This window comes from Electrona antarctica (genome assembly GCF_951216825.1).
Source record: "Electrona antarctica genome assembly, chromosome: 1".
NCBI classification, from domain to species: Eukaryota; Metazoa; Chordata; class Actinopteri; order Myctophiformes; family Myctophidae; genus Electrona; species Electrona antarctica.
Window position 1 is genome coordinate 61,504,644 of NC_136806.1, and position 27,398 is coordinate 61,532,041.

Below are 27,398 nucleotides of genomic sequence, written 5' to 3' on the forward strand. Positions count from 1 at the left end.
GCTGTGGTTCAGAACTAGTGGTTCAGGCTGTGGTTCAGAACTAGTGGTTCAGGCTGCTATGTTCAGGACTAGTGGTTCAGGCTGCTATGTTCAGGACTAGTGGTTCAGGCTGCTATGTTCAGGACTAGTGGTTCAGGCTGCTATGTTCAGAACTAGTGGTTCAGGCTGTGGTTCAGAACTAGTGGTTCAGGCTGCTATGTTCAGAACTAGTGGTTCAGGCTGCTATGTTCAGGACTAGTGGTTCAGGCTGCTATGTTCAGGACTAGTGGTTCAGGCTGCTATGTTCAGGACTAGTGGTTCAGGCTGTGGTATAGAACTAGTGGTTCAGGCTGTGGTTCAGAACTAGTGGTTCAGGCTGCTATGTTCAGAACTAGTGGTTCAGGCTGCTATGTTCAGAACTAGTGGTTCAGGCTGCTATGTTCAGAACTAGTGGTTCAGGCTGCTATGTTCAGGACTAGTGGTTCAGGCTGCTATGTTCAGAACTAGTGGTTCAGGCTGCTATGTTCAGGACTAGTGGTTCAGGCTGCTATGTTCAGAACTAGTGGTTCAGGCTGCTATGTTCAGGACTAGTGGTTCAGGCTGCTATGTTCAGAACTAGTGGTTCAGGCTGCTATGTTCAGAACTAGTGGTTCAGGCTGCTATGTTCAGAACTAGTGGTTCAGGCTGTGGTTCAGGACTAGTGGTTCAGGCTGCTATGTTCAGGACTAGTGGTTCAGGCTGCTATGTTCAGAACTAGTGGTTCAGGCTGCTATGTTCAGGACTAGTGGTTCAGGCTGCTATGTTCAGAACTAGTGGTTCAGGCTGTGGTTTAGAACTAGTGGTTCAGGCTGCTATGTTCAGGACTAGTGGTTCAGGCTGCTATGTTCAGAACTAGTGGTTCAGGCTGCGGTTCAGAACTAGTGGTTCAGGCTGCTATGTTCAGGACTAGTGGTTCAGGCTGCTATGTTCAGGACTAGTGGTTCAGGCTGCTATGTTCAGGACTAGTGGTTCAGGCTGTGGTATAGAACTAGTGGTTCAGGCTGTGGTTCAGAACTAGTGGTTCAGGCTGCTATGTTCAGAACTAGTGGTTCAGGCTGCTATGTTCAGAACTAGTGGTTCAGGCTGCTATGTTCAGAACTAGTGGTTCAGGCTGCTATGTTCAGGACTAGTGGTTCAGGCTGCTATGTTCAGAACTAGTGGTTCAGGCTGCTATGTTCAGGACTAGTGGTTCAGGCTGCTATGTTCAGAACTAGTGGTTCAGGCTGCTATGTTCAGGACTAGTGGTTCAGGCTGCTATGTTCAGAACTAGTGGTTCAGGCTGCTATGTTCAGAACTAGTGGTTCAGGCTGCTATGTTCAGAACTAGTGGTTCAGGCTGTGGTTCAGGACTAGTGGTTCAGGCTGCTATGTTCAGGACTAGTGGTTCAGGCTGCTATGTTCAGAACTAGTGGTTCAGGCTGCTATGTTCAGGACTAGTGGTTCAGGCTGCTATGTTCAGAACTAGTGGTTCAGGCTGTGGTTTAGAACTAGTGGTTCAGGCTGCTATGTTCAGGACTAGTGGTTCAGGCTGCTATGTTCAGAACTAGTGGTTCAGGCTGCGGTTCAGAACTAGTGGTTCAGGCTGCTATGTTCAGGACTAGTGGTTCAGGCTGCTATGTTCAGGACTAGTGGTTCAGGCTGCTATGTTCAGGACTAGTGGTTCAGGCTGCTATGTTCAGGACTAGTGGTTCAGGCTGCTATGTTCAGGACTAGTGGTTCAGGCTGCTATGTTCAGGACTAGTGGTTCAGGCTGCTATGTTCAGGACTAGTGGTTCAGGCTGCTATGTTCAGGACTAGTGGTGCGGGCTGCTATGTTCAGGACTAGTGGTTCAGGCTGCTATGTTCAGGACTAGTGGTTCAGGCTGCTATGTTCAGAACTAGTGGTTCAGGCTGCTATGTTCAGAACTAGTGGTTCAGGCTGCTATGTTCAGAACTAGTCGTGCAGGCTGCTATGTTCAGGACTAGTGGTTCAGGCTGCTATGTTCAGGACTAGTGGTTCAGGCTGCTATGTTCAGGACTAGTGGTTCAGGCTGCTATGTTCAGAACTAGTGGTTCAGGCTGCTATGTTCAGAACTAGTGGTTCAGGCTGCTATGTTCAGAACTAGTGGTGCGGGCTGCTATGTTCAGAACTAGTGGTTCAGGCTGCTATGTTCAGGACTAGTGGTTCAGGCTGCTATGTTCAGAACTAGTGGTTCAGGCTGCTATGTTCAGAACTAGTGGTTCAGGCTGCTATGTTCAGAACTAGTGGTTCAGGCTGTGGTTCAGGACTAGTGGTTCAGGCTGCTATGTTCAGGACTAGTGGTTCAGGCTGCTATGTTCAGAACTAGTGGTTCAGGCTGCTATGTTCAGGACTAGTGGTTCAGGCTGCTATGTTCAGAACTAGTGGTTCAGGCTGTGGTTTAGAACTAGTGGTTCAGGCTGCTATGTTCAGGACTAGTGGTTCAGGCTGCTATGTTCAGAACTAGTGGTTCAGGCTGCGGTTCAGAACTAGTGGTTCAGGCTGCTATGTTCAGGACTAGTGGTTCAGGCTGCTATGTTCAGGACTAGTGGTTCAGGCTGCTATGTTCAGGACTAGTGGTTCAGGCTGCTATGTTCAGGACTAGTGGTTCAGGCTGCTATGTTCAGGACTAGTGGTTCAGGCTGCTATGTTCAGGACTAGTGGTTCAGGCTGCTATGTTCAGGACTAGTGGTTCAGGCTGCTATGTTCAGGACTAGTGGTGCGGGCTGCTATGTTCAGGACTAGTGGTTCAGGCTGCTATGTTCAGGACTAGTGGTTCAGGCTGCTATGTTCAGAACTAGTGGTTCAGGCTGCTATGTTCAGAACTAGTGGTTCAGGCTGCTATGTTCAGAACTAGTCGTGCAGGCTGCTATGTTCAGGACTAGTGGTTCAGGCTGCTATGTTCAGGACTAGTGGTTCAGGCTGCTATGTTCAGGACTAGTGGTTCAGGCTGCTATGTTCAGAACTAGTGGTTCAGGCTGCTATGTTCAGAACTAGTGGTTCAGGCTGCTATGTTCAGAACTAGTGGTGCGGGCTGCTATGTTCAGGACTAGTGGTGCGGGCTGCTATGTTCAGAACTAGTGGTTCAGGCTGCTATGTTCAGAACTAGTGGTGCAGGCTGCTATGTTCAGAACTAGTGGTTCAGGCTGCTATGTTCAGAACTAGTGGTTCAGGCTGCTATGTTCAGGACTAGTGGTGCGGGCTGCTATGTTCAGAACTAGTGGTTCAGGCTGCTATGTTCAGAACTAGTGGTGCGGGCTGCTATGCGGTCCTCACATCGAGAGCTCGGCCCACTATGCGGTCCTCGTCCTCACCTACGTTGCATCATCAATCCGACCATATGTGACTCTTTTTGATACAGAAACAGTCAGGCGGAAAGACTAACTGTTCAGGAGAGGAGAAAAACTGTTTTTTTTTTTAAATCCAAAATGAGTTCATAGCACAGGCAGACTCTTCACATACTAGAGCACTAGACCTGTACGTGCCCGTCGCAGTCGGCCACCGGCCTACTTGGAAACGATGCAACTTGGGAACCTAATGATATACGTTGTCATAGCACCCGTCAGCCGGTGTCCCACATGGAGGTCTGTGTATGTGCCTGTGTGCTGTGAAGACTACAAACTGAAAAGTGTATTTGGCAATCAATTCGGCCCACTGGCAGAGCCTGATTGGTTGAGCCTCAATTAGCTGAGGCAGAGGCTGGAAATTGCACAGGTGAAAGGAGTTGGCCTCATTAGGCCCACTGGCAGAGCCTGGCCCAGGTGAAAGGAGTTGAGGCCAACTCCTTTCACCTGGGCCAGGCTCTGCCAGTGGGCCTATAGGCCCACTGGCAGAGCCTGAGCAGAGCCTTTTGTGGTGGTTCTGGAGAAGCGTGGGTCCGACCGACTCGATACCGGGCACTGCACTCCCTGTGGGGGTGTGGAACGTGTGTGTCGAATGTGAAGTCGGTGGGTCAAACGGTTCTCGAGTTACGTGCATTACAACCGTACACACACGTACGCACGCGCACACGTACGTATACGCACGCAGAGACGTGGCGCATTTATAGTAGGATGTCTGAAATAAATGTCACTAGTCAGAGCTGAAATCGACGTAAATATGAAATAAATGTAACATGTAGCTAGTTGTAATGTTAGAGGCTACAGAAGTGAACCTTTCAAGCCTGTTTTCTTTTGTGCTTCGGTGTACATCGGCGTCCCACAGAAAACACGGTTGACCTTCAAGCCCACACCGAGTTGCATCGGCTTGCACTCGGCACGTGAAACCACCAGTGGTGGAACTTAACTACTGTACTTAAACCAAAAGGTCTACATTAAAACAGTGTCGGTTCTATAGACCGATTCCGAAATGGGTCTCATGGTCGCAGGCAACGTATTTCCTCATACTAAGCATTAAAGTATGAGGTATAAAGTACAGCAGCCTTGTGTTCCTAAAACAGAAAGATTGGGTATTGGGTAAGACTGATGTTATGTATCTCTCCTTATGTATCAGGACCTTCCACTGCTTTGTCTCAACCATTACTATATGGCTCTGGTCTCAGCCACCGCGGTAGATATTTTGACATTCCGTTTTTTTTAAGGTTGCCACTACTGTTGGAGCAGCCATAAACTACACAGGTTCATCCGGATGTTCTGGGCATCTTTGTAATGTTAGTGTTAGTAAAAAGCAGGTAAAAGAGTAACGTTTGAGGCAGACTAACATCAGTCACTTTTCCATTCACTGTAGTAGAAGGAGGTGCGGGTTTAAACCGCAGAGATATGTCGTCTCCGCCTACAGGAAATACGTTGCCTGCGACCATGAGACCCGTTTCGGAATCGGTCTATAGCCTGAGGTACCCCACCCGGCTATGCAATACCCGTTCCACCCATCTGTCTGTGTCCCTTTATTACTATATATGGAGTTCTTTGTCAGGCATGCCCAAATATGGAGTGTTGTGACGTCAGCACTCCCTGCGGGGGCGTGGGCAGGGACCCTGTCCAGAGCCCGCGGGCAGAGGCCTTTTTAGTGGCGGTTCTGGACAACCGTGGGTCCGACCGACTCGACTCCGGGCATGCGACACTCGTGTGAAGAAATCTGAAGTCGGTGGGGGCGAACCGTCCTCGAGTTACGTGCATTACAGACTACAGACGTACGTTCGTTCAGACAGACAGACAGACAGAGACGTGGTGCGTTCATAGATAGAAACAGAGATATATACTTCATTGTCGTGCCGGACGTGTTTTGTGCCAAAAATAGCAGCTCCACAAGCTCCCGATGCGTCACGTCAGCGAAGCGGCGTGAGTGAGCAACAAAGGATGAAACAGGCTCGAGGGAGAGCGCTGCTTTTTTTCCCCCACTCAGCTGAAAATGCAGGGAGTTTTATTCAGTGCTAGCCCAGACCGATCAATACGAGAACATGTTGTACCCTGCACCATGGGCCTCTGCACCGCCAGGACACTATGATACGTGTTGCACATTCTGTAAATGACACCGCTAGAGTGTGGACTTCTGGAGTGTGTGTGGACTGAGAGAAGGAAGCCATATTTAGGCCACCTTCCTAGAACACACCAAGGACACACACACATTATTGCTGGACTAACTAACAATGTAGAGCAAGGAGTCTATAGCCCGTTCTGGGCGGGAAGCCCTTTTGGGGCAGCGGTGGCCGAACGGTTTGCGGAGCGGTCTTGTTATCGGAAGGTTGCCAGTTCGAATCCCCGGACCGGCACGTTAAAATTACCACCGCTGAAGTGCCCTTGAGCAAGGCATTGAACCCCTACCATGAAATGTTCTATGAGCAGGGTCTGGCTGTAAACAAGCATCTCGAGCTTAGTCCATTCACCCTGGGTAAACAAAGAACTTTGCTTTGCTTTGGTGTTTTAACTAAGCATTATGTTATACTTTATAGCTATTGAAAAATAGCCACCGAGTGGCGCGCTACAAGCTTTGTAGGTCTGCTATTTTTTTTAAATCTTAAAAATGCGGCACAAATCTTTGAATATATATTCTTTCAGAGCGAACGTTTTCTTTTTTTTTCCCGACGTCAGGCCTAAATGGGCTAGTATACTACTGTATTCAAGGTGAGAGAAACACCTTGTGTATACCATAAGGAAACACTCTCTCTATGAACTGGATGAGCCACACAGTAATAGCCTCACTACTATTAGCCTGGAACTCACCTATGCTTTTTATGGCATAGGCAGCTCCCGGCGGAGAAACTATGCGCAGCTGCTAGACATGAGACTAATTAATTAGAGCGACAGAGAGAGAGAGGAGTGTGTGTGTATATGTGTGTCAATTTAACAAAGGTGCAGACGATTAGAAATCAGCAGAGAGTGAGTGATGTTTGCGCTACTCTATGCCGAATTGAAGTGGACTCGGACCCAGACTTTTTTTTCCTCCCTGGAAATAAAAACGTCTGGGTTTCCGAGGCTACACTACTATTGACTGTGTATGAGCCACCCCTACACAGTTGACAAATACAACGTACTCTATCCTTTGAAGGGTTCAGAACGGACAATAGTAATCGTAGTATTTGTGCTCGACAATAACATAGTGACAGGGCCGGATTAACACCTCTGAGGGCCCCTGGGCACTGAAGCTCCAAGGGCCCCCCTTCACGCGCGCGCAATTTTTTTTGCTGTTTTGGAGCCGTTTTGGGGCAGTTTTATGCCGTTATATTGGCCTATTTCCGGTCGCCTAACCCCCATCCCCCCCCCCCCCCAGAGTGACAGCCAATCTAGCGCATTGTTGCTGCTTTACACACAATTGCACTTTTCAGCTGCCCTTCTCACCAACAATAAAACACTAATCTTTTTAGACACCATTTATTTCATTCGGATTAGCAGAGACATTTTCTGTGGAGCTAAAAAAAAAAAAAAAACTTTTTCTTTTTTTTTTGGGGCCCCTGGTGCCCAAGGGCCCCTGGGCACGTGCCCAAAGTGCCCTTGTGGTGGCGCTGTCGCCTCGCAGCTAGAAGGTCCCGCTGTGTCCAGCCTGGGTCTCCTGTCTTCCCTCCCGGGTCCTGACACCGACCTGGGCAGTGTTGTTTTCGTCGACTAAAACCAAGACGAAAAATGTTCGTCGACTACCTGTTTTCACTGACGAAAACTACATGGAAACTAAATGAAAACTAATTAAGCTACGATGACTAAAACTAAGACTAAATATACTGACAATTTCGTCGACAAATAAAAACTAGACTAAAATGTTAGGAAGGGACTATAGTGGACAAGAGATCCAGTATAAGTCATTTTAAAATTAGTTGCATGCTGAAAATAGACAATCTACAAGCCCACAATAACGCGTCGGCTTGTAGATCGTCTATGTTCAGCAAGTGAAAAAAACGACGGCATCAAGGCCCGCCAAAATACATTTTGTTCGACTAAATCAACTGTAGATATAGTCGACTAAAATCTTATGATATGTAGTCGACTAAAACTAGACTTAACACTAAAACATTCCAGGTGACTATGTGACTAAAACTAAATGAAAACTATTCAAGAGAATATGACTAAAACTAAAATCAAAATTTTACTGCCAAAAACAACACTGCACCTGGGTTCGATTCCCGCCGGGGGACGCTGTGGGCGCTGGAGGCGAGTTCTCTCCTCCTGCGTCATCAGCGCCCATACCCGAGGTGGGTTTGGCAAAAAGGGCCTTTCTGTGTGTGTAGTTTGCATGTTCTCCCTGTGTCGCCTAGGGGTATACGTAGGTACCCTCACACATGCAGTAAAACATGCAGTAATCCTGGTCTCTATAGAGCGTCGCAGTCCCGCCCCCTACCATGGACCAGGAAATGATTCTCCGTTCATTTTCCTCATAGACATTTCAGAAAGTATTTATTTAAAGACGTTTACGCCGCGGACAAAGCCAACTCTTGTCGTGACAAATCATGACAACAAACACAATTTTTCGGGCCAAACAAAGAATTAGAAAGTAGAAAAAACCGGCAGGTTTTTTTTATTGTTTTTCTTCTATGTAATTATTTGTTTGGTCCAAAATATTGTGTGTGTTGGCTTCGTAGGATACTTAAAAGGTCTTTAAATAAATACTTTTTGAAATGTCTATGGGAAAAATGCATTGTGATTAATTTCCTGGGCCAGGCGTCGTCATGAAAGGGGGCGGGACTGCGACGCTCTATAGGTACCCTCACACATGCAGTAAAACATGCAGTAATCCTGGTCTCTATACTGCCTCCCCCTGGCCAGCGGGGGCACCTGATGGAGGTGAAAGGAACTTGCGTCCGCACTACGTGCAACCGGGGGAACTCCCCCTGTCAGGTGAAAAGACGCGGCCTGCTCACTCCTCATGCATTGAAGGAAGCATGAGCTCAGTTTGGGGCTCTCCCCAGGTTGGCAGAGGGAGAGTATAGCGGCCCAGAATTACAGTTTAGGCTTTTGTCTTATAGGGTGATTAAAAAGAAGTGAGGGGTGCTCTGATCATTGTACGTCGTCATACGTTATGTCATTCCGGGCCAATCAGAATTTGCGTCCTCACCTTTGTCTTCAATGTTTGTGTTTTTTACGCAATGTTTGTGCTATAGGACAGTGGTTCCCAAACTTTTTCGTGTCAAGGACCCCCAAATCAACATTTATTAGGCCGCGGACCCCCCATTTGAAAACATATGCCAGTGACCCCGATAAGGGAGGGTTTTTACGGCTGTAGCAGTGATTCCGAAACATATTCATTTCATGGACCCCCCAGTTTCACACGTATTATGCTACGGACCCCCGATTTAATTACATTTTTATCTCTGGTACCTCGATTTATATTGTAAAACCACTGTTAATTTAACTCTGAGAGCGTACAAATGGAACCAAATGGACCCGTTAGGGTCCATTTGGTTCCATTTGTACGCTCTCAGAGTTACAGACCCATAAGGGTCCATTTGGTTCCTTATATCTCTAATTGAGCTAGGTACCCCCTGGAACTCCCCAAGTACCCATAGGGGTCCCCGGACCCCACTTTGGGAACCCATGCTATAGGACAAACACTCAAAACTGGCCATTCGTCGCCAATAGCATTCAATGTTTGTGTTAGGACAACGTTTGTGTTTACACGATACACACACCCTCCAAGCTGGACATAATAGGCGCCCCTCAAAATACCAGAAATGAATGTCATTATGCTCAGGAAGGCACTGTGCAGACTGTCCATGTGGGACGACGTCCAGCACGAGCACACATTTCAACGCCACATATTAAGAAGCATGTACTGCCGTACAAGAGGGTTTTAAACCCCTTCAGGCCTGACCTCAAAATTTAAACAAATTATTCGAAATCCTCCATTTTTCTGAAATAAATATTTTCACGATTTTTCAAAAATAGCAAACCTACAAGCTCGTAAGCTCGCCACCGAGTGGCGCGCTATGAGCTTGTAGATCTGCTATTTTTCAATAGCTAAATTATAACATAATGTTTAAAACACCAAAAGGGGTTCCCGCCCAAAATGGGTTAACCCATTTAGGACCTACGTCGAAATAAATAAAAAGTCTTCTGAAAGAATATATTACAGTATATTCAAAGATTTGTGCCGCATTTTCACGATTTTTCAAAAAATAGCAGACCTACAAGCTCGTAGCGCACCACTCGGTGGCGCGCTACGCTATGAGCTTGTAGATCTGCTATTTTTCAATAGCTAAAGTATAACATGATGCTTAGTTAAAACACAAAAACGGGTTCCCGTCCAGAATGGGTTTTAACCCATTTAAGATCTTAAAAACGTATCAGTGGTGAGCAAACATTTTCATGTCAAGGACCCACAGAATTATCTGTATTTGTCTGCGGACCCCCCATCTGAAAATATGTTGTTCCAGGAACCGAGTGGCGCGCTATGAGCTTGTAGGTCTGCTATTTTTGAAAAATCGAAGAACGACTGACATAGAAACATAGCTTTTTTCAGAAAACTGCCAGGATGTAGAAGACATTTTTAGAATCTGATCTCAGGTCAAAATGGGATAAGCCGGGCAAAAGTGTCACTCTCTGCCTTTGTGGTATAAACCTTTGTGGTATAAACACTTTATGCTCACTTATATGCTCGTCTCTCTCCACTGTGCTGCAGTGTGTGTTGTACCTGTGGTCGCTGAAGATCCTCTACCCAAAGACACTCTTCCTTCTACGGGGAAACCATGAATGTAGACATCTGACGGAATATTTCACCTTCAAACAAGAATGTGAGTATACCCTCTCTCTCTCTCTCTCTCCATTCTTCCCCCTGTCATCCCTCTGTCATCCTGCTAGCTGATGACATTGTTCCATCCGGCCAGAGAGCCTGATGATTCAGACTCAGAGTCCTCCCCCTCTTTCTGTCACTTCTCTCTTTACCAATCCATCTCTCTCTCCATATCTCTCTCTCTCTCTCTCTCTCTCCATCCATCCATGCATCCCTTCCTCTCCCTGTATCCTTAGGGCTCCATTTTCGTCAGCGCTAAACCCCTTATCCCTAAACTTCTTTGCCTTTTTTTTTATTATTTTGAAAAACATTTTTGAATAGTTCAACTAGCCAATCTACATTGACACGTTGTGAGCTTGTATAGACTGGCCATTTTAACTATTAATTTTTTTTTCTCCAAAATAGTAAAAAAAAAAAAAAAAAGCCAGTGTTGTTTTTGGCAGCACATTTCTATTTTAGTTTTTGGAATAAAACTTAATTTAGTTTTAGTCATATTTTAGTCACCTAGAATATCTTAGTGTTAAGATAAGATTTCTGTCGACTAAATCTACAGTTGATTTAGTCGACTAAAATGTATTTTGGCTGGCCTTGGTGCAGTCGTAATGGCTGATTTTACACTTGCTGAAAATAGCCAAGCTCACAGCGCGTCGCGTTGTAGATCTGCTATTTTCAGCATGCAACCAAGTGTAAAATGACTTATACTGGATCTCTTGTCCACTAGTCCTTTCCTAACATTTTAGTCTAGTTTTCATTTGTTGACAAAATTGACTTAGTTTTAGTCATCGTAGCTTAGTTGTCTCCACCAGGCCGAAGGCATGGGGAGAGAGTATGTTTTGCACTCCGTCCGTCCGTCCGTCCGTCCGTCCGTGTGTCTGTCCGTCTGTGAACAGCTAATCTCCGGCACCGTTAACCCGGTCGATGCCAAATTTTGCACACACACTCCCTGGATGCCAACGATGAACCTCTGCCCCATAATTTCCAGAACGGCCGGTTATAGCGCCACCAGGAGGCTGCTTTGTACAAAACAAGTTTTTGGAAAGTACACCTACAGATTTTGTCCAAACATCACGCAAATTGGTACACAGTCTCTCTAGAGCCATTCAACGAAACGGGTCTTTCAGATTTCTCAGACTCCATCCTGATTGGCTAAGATTGGCTTCCAAAGTTCGCAGGAGTGCTCAGTTTCAAACAAGATACTGCAAATCATGAACACATCGTGTGATTTCCGTGAATTTTTGCACGCACATTCCCACTAGGCCGAGGAAGAAATGCCACGTGAACATTTTCAATTCAGCCTCATGGTGGCGCTATAACTGGCCTTACCTCCAACTGCACAGATCTGTCTAAAACTTTGTATGCACACTCCCTAGAGGCCAAGGAAAAACCTTTGCCTGGAATTTTTCACATCTGCTCTTTATAGCGCCACCAGGAGGCCGACATATGTAAAACACATTTTCTAATATTACTCCTTCAGATTTTATCCAAATTTCACACAAATCGGTACACATGCTCTCCATAGTCATGTGATCAAGACGGGTTTGTTTGATTTCTCATAATCCACCTTCATTGCCTAAGATTGGCTTCAAAACTTTTCAGGAGTAGCCCGCTTTGTACCCGTTTTGTACAAATCGCCACAACTACTCAACGCAGCGTCGGATCGCGGTGAAACTGTGCATGCATATTCCCACTAGGCTGAGGAAGAAATGCCACTTGACAGTTTTCAAATCAACCTCATGGTGGCGCTACAACAGGCCAAGCCGCGTCTCTCTCTCTCTCACACACACACACACACACACACACACACACACACACACACACACACACACACACACACACACACACACAAAACATGATTATATTACTCCTAAACATTTTGCCAAACATCACACACACTCCTATCCTCCTGGTGGAGACCTGTGCCCAGAAGGGCACTTTTTCTAGTTTTCATTGAGTTTTCGTCAGTGATAAAAGGTAGTCGACGAACATTTTTCGCCATAGTTTTAGTCGACGAAATCAACACTGTTTTTAACCAGCATGGTGGATGGAAATGACGCTCGCTAAACTGCCTCTCCCTGGTCAGCCGGGGGCGCCAGACATGCAGGAGGGGAAAGGAACTGGTTGGAATAACACGTCCAACCGGGGAAACTCCCCCCCCTGTCAGGTGAAAAGAAGCGACTTGGGACTCCTCATGCATTGAAGGAAGCATGAGGTCACATTAGATAATTGACAACCCGGAAGAGGCGCCTGGATGACGGTGTTGCAACTATAACCCATTTAGGCCTGACCTCCAAATTTAAAAATAAAAATCTTCTAAATCCTCCAGTTTTCTGAAATAAATATTTTCACGATTTTTCAAAAATAGCAGACCTACAAGCTCGTAGCGCGCCACTCGGTGGCGCGCTACGAGCTTGTAGATCTGCTATTTTTCAATAGCTAAATTATAACATAATGTTTAAAACACCAAAAGGGGTTCCCGCCCCAAAATGGGATAAAAACAGTTTAATTTCACTAAGTGACACCGTCAAGGGACGATGTGTGAGTTAGGCTTCATGCATCTTCCTCTGTCCACTCGTGTGTGTGTGTGTGTGCATTCAGCATCCTGTCCGAGAGCAGGTGTACTGATTTGGCCCCGATTGGCTCAGGGACGTAGCCCTCCGTGTCTGATTGGCCAAGGGACGAGGACGCTAATTTCCCATGGTGCTCATGGCGAATAGTGGGCGCCCTCAATTACCATCTGCTCTTTGTCTGTGCGTGTGCGTGTGAGTGTGTGTGTGTGTGTGTGTGTGTGCGTGCGTGCGTGCGTGCGTGCGTGCGTGTGAAAAAGAGACAGAAAAAGGGAGCTTGTAAATCGTCTATTTTCACAATTATTTTTCTTACTCTTACAAAAAAGAAATGACGGTACTTCATGGAACTGAAATTCTTTAGAAAAAATGTCAAAATGTCTTAGTTAACTTAATTTTTTTTTTTTATAAATATAAATAAGATATTTACTCGTGACCCATAAAAATGGGCCCGTGGTGAAACGCTGCCTTATCTAAATCAGGGGTTCTCTGTGGGTCACGACCTGGGGTCACGACCTGTGGGTCGTGACCCCTCAGGGGGTCGCCAGATTATTTTCTGAAAGTGTAAAAAAAAGAAAAAATAATATATATAAAATATTTTTTTACCTAGTTAAATATAGGCCTAATTCAGTAGAAGCACAATACGGAATATTCTTTTCAGAAGGCAGCACCTCAGTCTGTGTGTCCGGGTAGCGGGTTTATAAAGTATTTTATACCAGTACCTTTGTACTATAACTAAAGTACATATTAAATACCGGACTTTTTACTTGTAACGGAGTATAGTTCTATACATTGCAGTAATTTAACCCATTTAGGGCGGGAACCCCTTTTGGTGTTAGCATTATGTTATGCTTTAGCTATTGAAAAATCACACCCGTGTGAACCGAGTGGTGCAACTCCCCCCCTTACACCCCCCCCCCCCCCCCCCCCCTCTCTCTCTCTCTCTCTCTCTCTCTCATTAGCAGGCAACAGTGCAGCACTATCTCCCTCTCTCAGTTTTTGGCACGACAGCGCCCCTACTGGTACTCATTGGTACTGGTCACACACATAGTCACAAACTTGAACACGGACATTGCTGTTCCTTGGAGTGGTTGCACCACTCAAAAATAGCAGATCTACAAGCTCATAGCGCGCGCCACCGAGTGGCGCGCTACGAGCTTGTAGGTCTGCTATTTTTGAAAAATCGAAGAACGACGGACATAGAAACATAGCTTTTTCAGAAAACTGTCAGGATGTAGAAGACATTTTTAGAATGTGAATGGGTTAAATACCGGACTTTTACATGTAATGTAGTATAGTTCTATACATTGCAGTATTGATACTTTTACTTGCACGCAGGTAAGATCAAGTACTCGGAGCAGGTGTATGACTCCTGTATGGACGCGTTCGACTGCCTGCCCCTCGCCGCCCTGATGAACCAGCAGTTCCTGTGCGTGCACGGCGGCCTCTCGCCAGAGATACACACACTGGACGACATCAAGAAGGTACGCAACACACGCACGCACGCACGCACGCACGCACGCACGCACGCACACACTTCCTCATCCAATGGCAGTGTTTCCATGGTGAATCTGCTAGTGTGACATCTTCTCCCTCCTGTGTGATGACTGTTGCCATGGAGACGCTCGCTCTGACAGTGTGTGTGTGTGTGTGTGTGTGTGTGTGTGTGTGTGTGTGTGTTATGCGTGCGTGCGTGCGTGCGTCCTAGTTGGACCGGTTCAAAGAGCCCCCAGCATTTGGGCCCATGTGCGACCTGTTGTGGGCCGACCCTATTGAAGAGTTTGGCAACGAGAAGACCCAGGAGTACTTTGGACACAACACAGTCAGAGGATGCTCCTACTTCTACAGGTAGAGACACACGCACGCACGCACGCACGCACGCACGCACGCACGCACGCACGCACGCACGCACGCACGCACGCACGCACACGCACACAAGCACACAAACACTACACTCAAAATGGGCACACATACATACTGTACGCATGTGCTGGCGTACACGCACGCACGCACGCACGCACGCACGCACACACGCACGTACGCACACGCACACGCGAGCACACAAACACTACACTCAAAATGTGCACACATGGAACATACTGTACGCATGTGCTGGTGTTCACACCCTCACACCCTCACACCCACACACACACACACCCACACACACACACACACACACCCACACCCACACCCACACCCACACACCCACACCCACACCCACACACACACACACACACACACACACACACACACACACACACACACACACACACACACACACACACACACACACACACACCCACACACACACACACACACACACACACACACACACACACACACACACACACACCCACACACACACACCCACACCCACACACACACACACACACACACACACACACACACACACACACACACACACACACACACACACACACACACACACATGTACACACACACACAATTTTCATTTTAGGTTAGTCAAGAATTAAACTTACTAGTGTTAGTCATATTTTAGTCATCCAAAATTACGTAGTGTTCAGACCATCATTCTCAAGCACAGATCAAAGCGGGCTCCTCCTGCCACCAGGGGTCACCACCGTGTCCGTATATACACAGACAAATGTGTCCCTGGCAAAGACTTGCTTTTTACACACCATTATATTGTGCTTATTTTGATCATAAAATAACCCACTTACTGAACGTCAAGTCTCCAGGTTTTCTTCAGAATAAATATGACAAATTATTTATTATATGACACTTATGGGCACATTAGGGGCAGTATTATGCGTGTCTTAAGTACCAGGTCTTATTACTTAACTTAAGACCTGGAGGCGTGGTCAATGCCATTTGGCCACTCAGAATAGCCAAATGGCATTGACCACGCCTCCAGGTCTTAAGTTAAGTCATAAGACCTGGTACTTAAGACACGCATAATACTGCCCCTAGGAGTCTTACTAGTACTAGTGGTTCTCAAATGTTTTATTTGCAAGGACCCCTTTAACCCATTTTGGGCGGGAACCCCTTTTGGTGTTAGCATCATGTCATGCTTTAGCTATTGAAAAATAGCAGATCTACAAGCTCATAGCGCGCCACCGAGTGGCGCGCTACGAGCTTGTAGGTCTGCTATTTTTGAAAAAATCGAAGAACGACTGACATAGAAACCTAGCGTTTTCAGAAAACTGTCAGGATGTAGAAGACATTTTTTAGAATCTGATCTCAGGTCAAAATGGGTTAAAGGGGAAAACCACCCATTTTCAACATTTTACTATGTCATTAATATACCTTAGAGCTGTTGTGTGGAAATAATAAAAAAGTTCCCCCATTCTGTGTTTCCTAGAACTGTAATTATGAAGAAAATCATTAACATGGTGAAACACATCTTGATGACAAAAATGTCCACCAAGTGTTAGATGTTAGTGTTCTCGGGAGAGAGAGAGAGGAAGAGAGACATGCGCTCCTGCATCAGGAAGCTATATGTCCAAGAAAGATCCAATTACCATTATTGGGATTCGTACGAGCTCACAACACGGCCAGTTCACACACACTCACGCACACACACACGCACACGCGCACACGCGCACATACACACACACACACGCACACACACACACACACACACACACACACACACACGCACACACGCACACACACACACACACACACACACACACACACACATGCACACACACATGACTCTCTCACTGTAACACACCGAGCACGCACAGAGTTTTCACTTCGGCATGAAACGATATCCCACAATCCCCGGGGAGACAGGATGGTGCACGGTTCTGTTGCTATGACGACCGGCCTTTTACTCCTGCCAGATATATACGTGGAGTGATGTTAAGATACAGTATATGAGAGAAGGAACGGCGAGCATGTTTACTGTAAAGAGAAAGGAAGGAGTGCACACAGAGGGGCGTAGGAGATAGGAGACGAGGGAGACGAGAGAATGGCTCCCGTCGTTGCCAACGTGTTTAACCCATTTTGGGCGGGAACCCCTTTTGGTGTTAGCATCATGTTATGCTTTAGCTATTGAAAAATAGCAGATCTACAAGCTCATAGCGCGCCACCGAGTGGCGCGCTATGAGATTGTAGGTCTGCTATTTTTGAAAAATCGTGAAAATGTGGCGCAAATCCTTTAATATATATTCTTTCAGAGCGAACATTTTTAACTCAAATCTTTGCTTCTTGCAGGGGGTTCCTGGAACAACATATTTTCAGATGGGGGTCAGTGGCAAAATACAGATAATTCTGGGGGTTCTTGACATGAAAAAGTTTGAGCACCACTGACATAGAAACATAGGTTTTTCAGAAAACTGTCAGGATGTATAGAAGACATTTTTAGAATCTGATCTCAGGTCAAAATGGGTTAATATGCCTTTGTTTCGGGAACAGTCGTAGTTGCGTTTGAGACATGTAAAGTAAATGGTTTCCGAACGCAGCCGTCTTCTACGACGTCACCATTTCTACACCGACCCATTTGTGGGTCGCTGGACACGTTGTTATGGATGGGTCCCCCTTAGTTTAGTTTTTCCTTTAATATTATTATTATTTAAAAAAAGAATTCAAAACAAAACATCCCCCCCCCCCCCCCCCCAAAAAAAGCTAAATGTTTTGTGAATTCAAAACAAATTAAATGATCCCCCCACAGTGATTTCACGAAGCAAGAAAAGAAAACTCAGCAAGAAATTCCATAAAACAAAAACAAACACAGAGCACATGCACGTGACGTGACGCACACGCGCATGAGGCTTATACATACAGCAGATAATCTATAAGTCACGAGATCATGCCTCACATCTCACTGTCTTGATCTTGGCACCTCTCTTCCTCCGTGCAACCCTGCATCCCTTTCATTCTATCTTCAACACCCCCCCCCCCCCCCTCTCCCCGCCCCCTGTAACACCCCCCCCCCCCCCCCCCCCCCCCCTCTCCCCGCCCCCTGTTCTCTCTCTAGCTACCCGGCAGTGTGTGAGTTCTTACAGACCAACAACCTGCTGTCCATCATCAGAGCGCACGAAGCACAGGATGCTGGGTAAGTGGCTATACAGACTAGTAGTCCCGATGTCCGATCACGTGATTGGACATCACGTCATTTTCAAATAATCGGATGTGAAACGCGAGCGAAAAAAAGTGATCGGGACATCCCTACTATCAATATTATATCCATATCTTTCTTTCTTTCTCTTTCTCACCTTTATTTATACTCGGAATACAGTTGAGGGCAAGCCCTCATTTTCAACGTAGCCGAGGTTACAATACATAAAATACAGTCACAAGATAATACATCAAACGACATTATAAATCAGGGTAAATTACAAAGGAACTTTATACAGAACAACCATCAGTAAAATAGATCAATTGAAGCAGGAGCATCACGGTGAAAAATGTTTTGGAGCATTCCTTTGAACTGACCGAAGGATGGCAGGGAGCTCAGTTTGAACTGACCGAAGGATGGCAGGGAGCTCAGTTTGAACTGACTGAAGGATGGCAGGGAGCTCAGTTTGAACTGACCGAAGGATGGCAGGGAGCTCAGTCTGAACTGACCGAAGGATGGCAGGGAGCTCAGTTTGAACTGACTGAAGGATGGCAGGGAGCTCAGTTTGAACTGACCGAAGGATGGCAGGGAGCTCAGTTTGAACTGACTGAAGGATGGCAGGGAGCTCAGTTTGAACTGACCGAAGGATGGCAGGGAGCTCAGTTTTAAGGAGTTCTGGAGTTCATTCCATGAAGTTGGGCCATTGAGAGAAAAAGCTGTCTTGCCCAACTCTGTCTGGGCCTGATATTAGACTGGATATTGTCTGTTATTTTGGATACTGTATATGGCATACATAAAAATATAAATATCGGATCGGGGACAAATCGGTATCGGCAGATACTCAAAAAACCAAATGAATCAGATTGGGAGCAAACAAAACCCTGCACATCCCCACAGACTAGTGTTTCACCCAGATATGGCTCAGTGACTCAATGAGCTTAAAGGGAAGCTTTAAAAGGGAACACCCTGGTTTAATGCACCGTACTGACTACTGACCACAACATTATGATGTCCTGGACTGAGTTCAAATCCGTCTCAGAGTACTCAGTACTGTGTGTCACATATTTCTTTCTCTCTACACTCTCACCGCCGTCGCTCTCGCCTGTCCTGTATAAAATAAAACAACATTTACTTGGGAAAATACCCCGATAACCTCCTCTTCTCCAAATACAGCAAAAAGAAAAGAATATACCATTCATTATAAAAAGCTTACGCGGGCTTGGTTGAATGCTTGATTCTGATTGGTCAATCTGCTGAATTCGGCGGCGTGTTAATTCTTGATAATGACCGCCCCGCTCTATAACAGACCGCTGTCTAACCCATTTTGGGCGGGAACCCCTTTTGGTGTTTTAAACATTATGTTGTAATTTAGCTATTGAAAAATAGCAGATCTACAAGCTCGTAGCGCGCCACTCGGTGGCGCGCTACGAGCTTGTAGGCCTGCTATTTTTGAAAAATCGTAAAAATGTGGCGCAAATCTTTAAATATATATTCTTTCAAAGTGAATGTCTTCAAAGTGAAGACTCAGAGCACCATGGTGGCTCAGCGGTAGAGTGGCTAGATGGGAACCACAAGGTTGCCAGTTCGATCCCGAGCTCCCCAGAGTTGTTTTTAGTGTCGAAGTGTCCTTGAGCAAGACTCTGAACCCCTAATTGCTCCCAATGTGCAGGTTGGTGCCTTGCATGGTTTCCCCTGGTGTGTGAATGGGTGAATGTAACACACAATCTATATGTAAAGCGCCTTGGATAAAGGCGTTATGACACCCATGTAAACAAGCACACCGTGTCATTTACGTTGCACTATCAAGAATGTTTTTTAGAACATTTGAAGCGGGAAATGGATCAACACGTCCTTGTTTTTGTTTTCCGAGGCAACCCACTTCAGTATGATACACCCCAACTTCGTCTCGGTGTTTAATAATTATCTCTGCCATCTATACAAACATATTCGGACCCCCCTAGGCTAGGTTACGGCATCAGCTATATACGAACAACGCCTCCGTTTATCTCCATTAAAAGCAAGTTTTTCAAAGCCCTGTATCTCTAAAGCTTTGAGCGCTGTCCCATGGTGAGTTCGGTCCGTCGCGCATCCCGATGATCGGATTTTCATTTGTGACGTTGTCTCGCATCGCTACGGGCATGTAACCGTTTCTGACGCGCAGGTAAGCGGTGTGCGCTAATGCTAACGATCACTCCTCATAACAACAGCCCCCCACCTCCCTGATAACCCGGAGATGAAAACGGATGCTCGTAACATGGGACTCAATGGCTGGCAATGCTACCACCTAGCGGGCAATAAAAGAGTTAACCCATTTTGGGCGGGAACCCCTTTTGGTGTGTTAAACATTATGTCATAATTTAGCTATTGAAAAATAGCAGATCTACAAGCTCATAGTGCGCCACCGAGTCGCGCACTACGAGCTTGTAGGTCTGCTATTTTTGAAAAATCGTGAAAATGTTTATTTCAGAAAACTGGAGGATTTAGAAGATTTTTTTTTTTTTTTTTGAGGTCAGGCCTGGGTTAATTATCTCTCGATAATGACTGCCGACCCGTTTATTATCCCTTACATAGCATTTGGCAATTTTGGACACCTATTCATCTATTCTCGGGAACAATCCCTCAATTACTCTTCACATGCTCTCGAGCAAGGCATGTCGTAACTTCACATTTCTCCAGCGGAGCTTGTCAGTGGGCAACAGTGAGAGTACAAGACTGTGTTTGTACAGGTCAACTCCAAGATGTGTCTATGTCTTGTGGCTGTTGCATCCAACAAACGATCACACGTTCAACGGCTCTCCAAAAATAGAAATCATTTTTTTGTTTTGATGCAAAAGGAAAAAAACCGCCAGCACGTGCAATGGCGGAAAGTAACTAAGTACATTTACTTAAAGGGGCATTCCACTCATTTTCAACATTTTACTATGTCATTAATATACCTTAGAGCTGTTGTGTGGAAATAACACAAAAGTTCCACCATTCTGTGTTTCCTAGAACTGGAGGTCTGAAAAAAATCATTATCATGGTGAATCACATCTTGATGATGTCATCAAGATGTGTTTCACCATGAACAGCTCTAAGGTATATTAATGACATATTAAAATGTTGAAAATGAGTGGAATGCCCCTTTAAGTACAATAGAGAGTATGCGCATGCTTAAAGTGAATGGCACATCGAGTGGCAAAGCAACATGCAAAGTGAGTTTAACATTGTTTAACGTTGTTTAATGCAATCAGATAGGACTTTTCTGTGTGGATGTATGGGCTGTCAAGGCCAGAAAGTAGTTTTTTGCCACTCAGTAGGCCTTCCTGCATAACTTCCTGGTTTGATGATGATGTCACGCGCATACCCTCTATTTTGAGGTACTTTCCAGTAGCCTACTTTTACTTCTACTTCCAGTGAGAGAGCAGTGAGCAGGCAGATCTAGAGAGTACTTCTACTTCCAGTGAGAGAGTTTACTTCTACTTCCAGTGAGAGAGCAGTGAGCAGGCAGATCTAGAGAGTACTTCTACTTCCAGTGAGAGAGTTTACTTCTACTTCCAGTGAGAGAGCAGTGAGCAGGCAGATCTAGAGAGTACTTCTACTTCCAGTGAGAGTTTACTTCTACTTCCAGTGAGAGAGCAGTGAGCAGGCAGATCTAGAGAGTACTTCTACTTCCAGTGAGAGAGCAGTGAGCAGGCAGATCTAGAGAGGTGGAGTTACTTCTACTTCCAGTGAGAGAGCAGTGAGCAGGCAGATCTAGAGAGGTGGAGTTACTTCTACTTCCAGTGAGAGAGCAGTGAGCAGGCAGATCTAGAGAGGTGGAGTTACTTCTACTTCCAGTGAGAGAGCAGTGAGCAGGCAGATCTAGAGAGGTGGAGTTACTTCTACTTCCAGTGAGAGAGCAGTGAGCAGGCAGATCTAGAGAGTACTTCTACTTCCAGTGAGAGTTTACTTCTACTTCCAGTGAGAGAGCAGTGAGCAGGCAGATCTAGAGAGGTGGAGTTACTTCTACTTCCAGTGAGAGAGCAGTGAGCAGGCAGATCTAGAGAGGTGGAGTTACTTCTACTTCCAGTGAGAGAGTTTACTTCTACTTCCAGTGAGTGAGCAGGCAGATCTAGAGAGGTGGAGTTACTTCTACTTCCAGTGAGAGAGTTTACTTCTACTTCCAGTGAGTGAGCAGGCAGATCTAGAGAGGTGGAGATTATGCCCTGGAAAGGAGAAGAATGAAGGCGCCGCAGCGAGACAGAATACATGTGTGTGAATGAGAGGAACCCAAGTGGAACAGTGAGGGTTGGGCGGGAACCCCTTTGGGTGTTTTAACTAAGCATTATGTTATACTTTAGCTATTGAAAAATAGCAGATCTACAAGCTCATAGCGCGCCACCGAGTGGCGCGCTATGAACTTGTAGGTCTGCTATTTTTGAAAAATCGTAAAAATGCGGCACAAATCTTTGAATATATATTCTTTCAGAGCGAACGTTTTTTTTATTTCGACCTCAGGCCTAAATGGGTTAAAGGGAGTAGACATGAAGAAGGTGGAGGACGTTAAAGGGAAACTTTTTTTTATTAATGACGTTTAGAAGATTTAGAACACTTTCCTGGGGGTCTTTATGTGTGTAATATGGGGTTTTAGATATTTTAGATTTTAACAGTGAGCCCAGTGTCTCTGATGTCATGGACACTGGGCTCACTTACTTCCTGGACTACATGTCTCAGTAAGACAGCCCTCCCGTATCCACAAGGAGGAGCAGTGCACCAAATCATTATGGGAATTGTAGTCCAGGAAGTAAGTGAGCCCAGTGTCGATGACATCGGAGACACTGAGCTCACTGCTAAAATCTAAAATATCTAAAACCACATATTACACACTTAAAGACCCCCAGGAAAGTGTCCCAAATCTTCTAAACGTCATTTTTTTTTTTTTTGCAAAAGGGTGAAGTGTCCCTTTAAGTACTTAGGGTCAACATTTAACCCATTTTGGGTGGGAACCCCTTTTGGTGTTTTAAACATTATGTTATAATTTAGCTATTGAAAAATAGCAGATCTACAAGCTCATAGCGCACCACCGAGTGGCGCACTACGAGCTTGTAGGTCTGCTATTTTTGAAAAATCGTGAAAATATTTATCTCAGAAAACTGGAGGATTTAGAAGAATTTTATTAAATTTCGAGGTCAGGCCTAAATGGGTTAAGAGCAATGGAGAGTGTGGAAAAGAGTTGAAGAAAGAAACAAGTGCAAGCAGGTTGGAATGGGTGGAGAAAAGAGTCAGGTGTGAAGTGTGATAGGTGTGAAGTGTGATAGGAAAGTATCAGCAAGAATGAAAGGCCCATGTTACAAGACGGTGGTGAGAGCAGCCATGTTGTATGGTTTAGAGACAGTCGCACTGAGGGAAAAGATAGGAAGCAGAGCTGGATGTAGCAGAGACTAAAATGTTGAGGTTCTCTCTTGGAGTAACAAGGATGGATAGGATCAGGAACGAGTACATCAGAGGGTCAGCGCATGTCAGATGTTTTGGAGATAAAGAGGCCAGACTTTGATGGTTTGGACACGTACAGAGGAGGCAGAGAGGCCAGACTGAGATGGTTTGGAGTGGACACGTACAGAGGAGGCAGAGAGGCCAGACTGAGATGGTTTGGAGTGGACACGTACAGAGGAGGCAGAGAGGCCAGACTGAGATGGTTTGGAGTGGACACGTACAGAGGAGGCAGAGAGGCCAGACTGAGATGGTTTGGAGTGGACACGTACAGAGGAGGCAGAGAGGCCAGACTGAGATGGTTTGGAGTGGACACGTACAGAGGAGGCATAGTGAGCATATCGATGTTGAGGTTGGAACTGCGCAGGCAGGATGCCTATAGAGGAAGATTTCTGGATGTAGTGAAAGAGGACATGAAGTCAGTTGGTGTGAGAGAAGAGGAGGCAGATGATTCGCTGTGGTGACCCCTGAAGGGAAAAGCCGAAAGGAAAAGAAGACTTTTTACTTCTACTCCACTACATCAAGAGGACAATATTGTACTTTTTAATACATTTTAAACTTGTTAAACGGGACATTATGCACAATGCATACTTTTACTTTTGGTACTTTAGATATAATGTTGATACTAATACTTTAATTCCGGACTTTTATATTTGTAACAGGGTATTTTTTACGTTGAAATATTGATACTTTTAGTTCAGCAAAAGAAATGTGAGTACTTTTCCCACCACTGCATGCACCAACTGTTGCAATTGGATGTAAGCGGTCTCATACAGACAGTCTTATCTATGGAACAATTTGAATTTTGAACCCTAGCGTTCTATACCCTAGCGTTCTATACTACACCCTAGCGTTCTATAGCACAAAATCGCTTCTCAAACTACCGGTACTAAACTCCCTCTTTCGTCTGTCTCTCTCTTCTTCAACCCCCCACACACACACATACTCTCCCCCCCCCCCCCCCCCCCTCTCTCTCTCGCTCCCTCACCAGGTACCGCATGTATAGGAAGAGTCAGACTACGGGGTTCCCCTCTCTCATCACCATCTTCTCCGCTCCCAACTACCTGGATGTCTACAACAACAAAGGTCTGGGATACTACTATCTCTCTCTCTCTCTCTCTCTCTCTTTCTCTCTCTCTCTCGCACGCACACACGCACGCACGCACGCACGCACGCAGAGTATGTGGAAAAATAACATAGATGTTATTTGTTTCCCCGTTTCTTGTTTGACATCCTTTGCCACATTTTTCTTTCTACGGAAATAACAACGTGAACAACTACGCATGAAAACAAACTTACCTTGTAAACCTGTGATGCGTACTTGTGTGTCTGTGTGTGTCTGTGTGTGCGTGCGTGTGCGCATGTGTGTTTGTATGCGCGACTGCGCGTGCACAGCGGCCGTGTTGAAGTACGAGAACAACGTGATGAACATCCGTCAGTTCAACTGCTCTCCTCATCCGTACTGGCTGCCCAACTTCATGGACGTCTTCACCTGGTCCCTGCCCTTCGTGGGAGAGAAAGGTATTATGTAGGACGTGTGTGTTGATTTTAACTCATTTAGGCCTGACCTCAAAATGTATTCACGATTTTTCAAAAATAGCAGATCTACAAGCTCATAGCGCGCCACTCGGTGGCGCGCTATGAGCTTGTAGATCTGCTATTTTTCAATAGCTAAAGCATAACATAATGCTAACACCAAAAGGGGTTCCCGCCCAAAATGGGTTAACAGCTACATTTAGATTTTAGCTTTAGTCGTAGCCTCTTGGAAAGTTTTAGTCGACTAAATGTCATAAGGTTTTAGTCGACTGAATCTACGGTTGATTTAGTCGACTGACGTGTGTTTCGTCGGGCCTTTGATGCCGTCGTAATGAAAATAGCCGACCTACGAGCCGCGGCGCGACGCGTTGTGAGCTTGTGGATATATTCAGCATGCAAACCAAGTGTAAAATGACTTATACTGGATCTCTTGTCCACTAGAGCCCTTCCTAACATTTTAGTCTATAGTTTTAATTTGTTGACGAAATTGTCAATATGTTTAGTCTTAGTTTTAGTCATCATAGCTTCGTTTTCATTTAGTTTCCGGCAGTGAAAAAAGGTATAGTCGATGGAAATGTTTTGTCATAGTATTGGTCGACGAAATCAACACTGGTAGACAGACACAATGGGCTATATGCACACACACACACACACACACACAAACACCATTTTGGAAAGAACTTGGGCCCCTAGACTTCAGTCACAGGTGTTACCACTGATACTAATGAAGGCTCTGTTCCATTCTGGTCAAACAGAGTCAGAGTGCTGCTATTATGCATGTTGGCTCACTGGACCCAGTGGGTCTCAAAGTGTCCTTGAGTGGGTTCCAAATGGACCCGTATGGGTGTGTAACTCTGAGTGTACAAATGGTAAATGGTGCATTTATATAGCGCCAAATTTATCCAATGCGCTTTACAGAGATTGTGCATTACATTCACACACCGATGCCGGGGGAAACCATGCAAGGCACCAACCTGCACATCGGGAGCAGTTAGGGGTTCAGAGTCTTGCTCAAGGACACTTCGACACTTAACTCAGGGGGAGCACACAGGGATCGAACTGGGAACCTTTCGGTTTTCATCCGGTGGTCACTCTACCCCTGAGCCACCGCCGCCCCAAATGGAACCAATTGGACCCCGAAAGGGTCCATTTGGTTCCATTTGTACACTCTCAGAGTTATGGAGGTCCTTGAAATTAGAAAGTTTGAGAACCACTGCACACTGAATGGAACAGAGCCTTAATTAGTATCATCGGAACCGTATTCAACAAACAGGGTAAACAATGTGATTTTGTGTGTGTGTGTGTGTGTGTGTGTGTGTGTGTGTGTGTGTGTGTGTGTGTGTGTGTGTGTGTGTGTGTGTGTGCGTGTGTGCCTGCGTGCACATGGGTATGTTTGCCTGTGTGCGTGCGCTTTTCGCGCGTGTGTGTGCCCGTCCTGTCCTAGTGACTGAGATGTTGGTCAACGTTCTCAGCATCTGCTCCGATGACGAGCTGACGATGAATGACGGAGAGGAGATCTACGACGGTAAGTCCAGTCGGGGGATTTTAAATGGGCCACATCACCCCTTTTGCAACCAGATCTTATTTTAAAGGTGTAGTTCACACTTTTAGACCATATCCGTGGTCATCATATGGGCATACCTAACAATGGATGCTAATAAAATTGGCAAATCTCATTTGTGTGTGTTTTTATATCAAAAGTCCATAAAAATATATGTTTTATTACTTCCTGAAAACGAAAACGTACTGCGTGATGACGTGTCGAGGCCCACATCGATAAAAGTCAATCAAAATGAAGCTCACCCGTTTAATTCCCCATATCTCCGCATCCGTTCAGCACAGCTGCTACTGATTACAGAAATCCTCCGTTTTTATTCCCATTCAAGATGACATCCAGACTAGGGCATTCACTAAAAAAATCGATTTATCGATTTATCGATTTCATTAACACAAGTCGATTCAGATTAGGAGAAGTCGAAAGTTGAAAAAAAAGAGAAAAAAAAAGTTTTCCCCATATCATATTTTTTGCTCTATGTGTGCGTGTGTACATAATTTAAACTGTAGCATTGATTATTGTCATGGACAGAAGTCATTATTCCCCTTTGCATATATGCATTTCAGAACGCGCCCTTAATTAAAAACCAACTGCAGCTGTGTATGTGGCTCTCAGCGCGCGGTGTCCCACTATTGACTGGCTGAATTTTAAGTTTGAAGTTTCTGTGTCAGAGAAGTAACAGATAGAAGCGCGGAAACTTTATCCCCAAACCTCTGTGCTGGAAATAAAACGTCTGGCTTTCCGAGGCTACATCCGTGCTGACGCAATGACCTGTTTCTGGTTTAGCTTTACGCGCGGGGCACATCATATGAACCTCTCCGTCTCCGGTCAGTGCGGGTTGTTGTTTATTTGCAATTTTGCATGGCTCAGAAAATAAGTAACAAACTAACATGATAACGTTATCGAGTTGGAGGAGGAGGAGGAGGAGGCTCCAAACCAACCACAGCTTAAATAGGTGAAAAATCAACTGCGACGGAACGGGCTGGGATGCGATTATTGTTTCTTAAAAAAAAATAAAAAAACACTACCTATAGCGCGAGGCCTCGCATGCGCGAGGCCCTGTGCACTGCGACGCACACAC

General features: G+C 45.6%; 1 protein-coding gene across 1 annotated transcript in view; it reads left to right on the forward strand.

Moving 5' to 3' along the window:
• LOC306928458 (protein phosphatase 3 catalytic subunit alpha-like) overlaps positions 1-27,398 on the forward strand; it is a gene marked incomplete at both ends in the record, with an annotated part of 83,981 nt that overhangs the window by 42,802 nt on the left and 13,781 nt on the right. Inside the window, 7 exons of the mRNA XM_079508590.1 lie at positions 10,057-10,168; positions 14,067-14,212; positions 14,437-14,576; positions 17,695-17,772; positions 24,218-24,312; positions 24,622-24,747; positions 26,207-26,287. Of these exons, the coding sequence (XP_079364716.1) occupies positions 10,057-10,168; positions 14,067-14,212; positions 14,437-14,576; positions 17,695-17,772; positions 24,218-24,312; positions 24,622-24,747; positions 26,207-26,287 (778 nt within the window). The remainder of the gene's footprint in view (positions 1-10,056; positions 10,169-14,066; positions 14,213-14,436; positions 14,577-17,694; positions 17,773-24,217; positions 24,313-24,621; positions 24,748-26,206; positions 26,288-27,398) is intronic.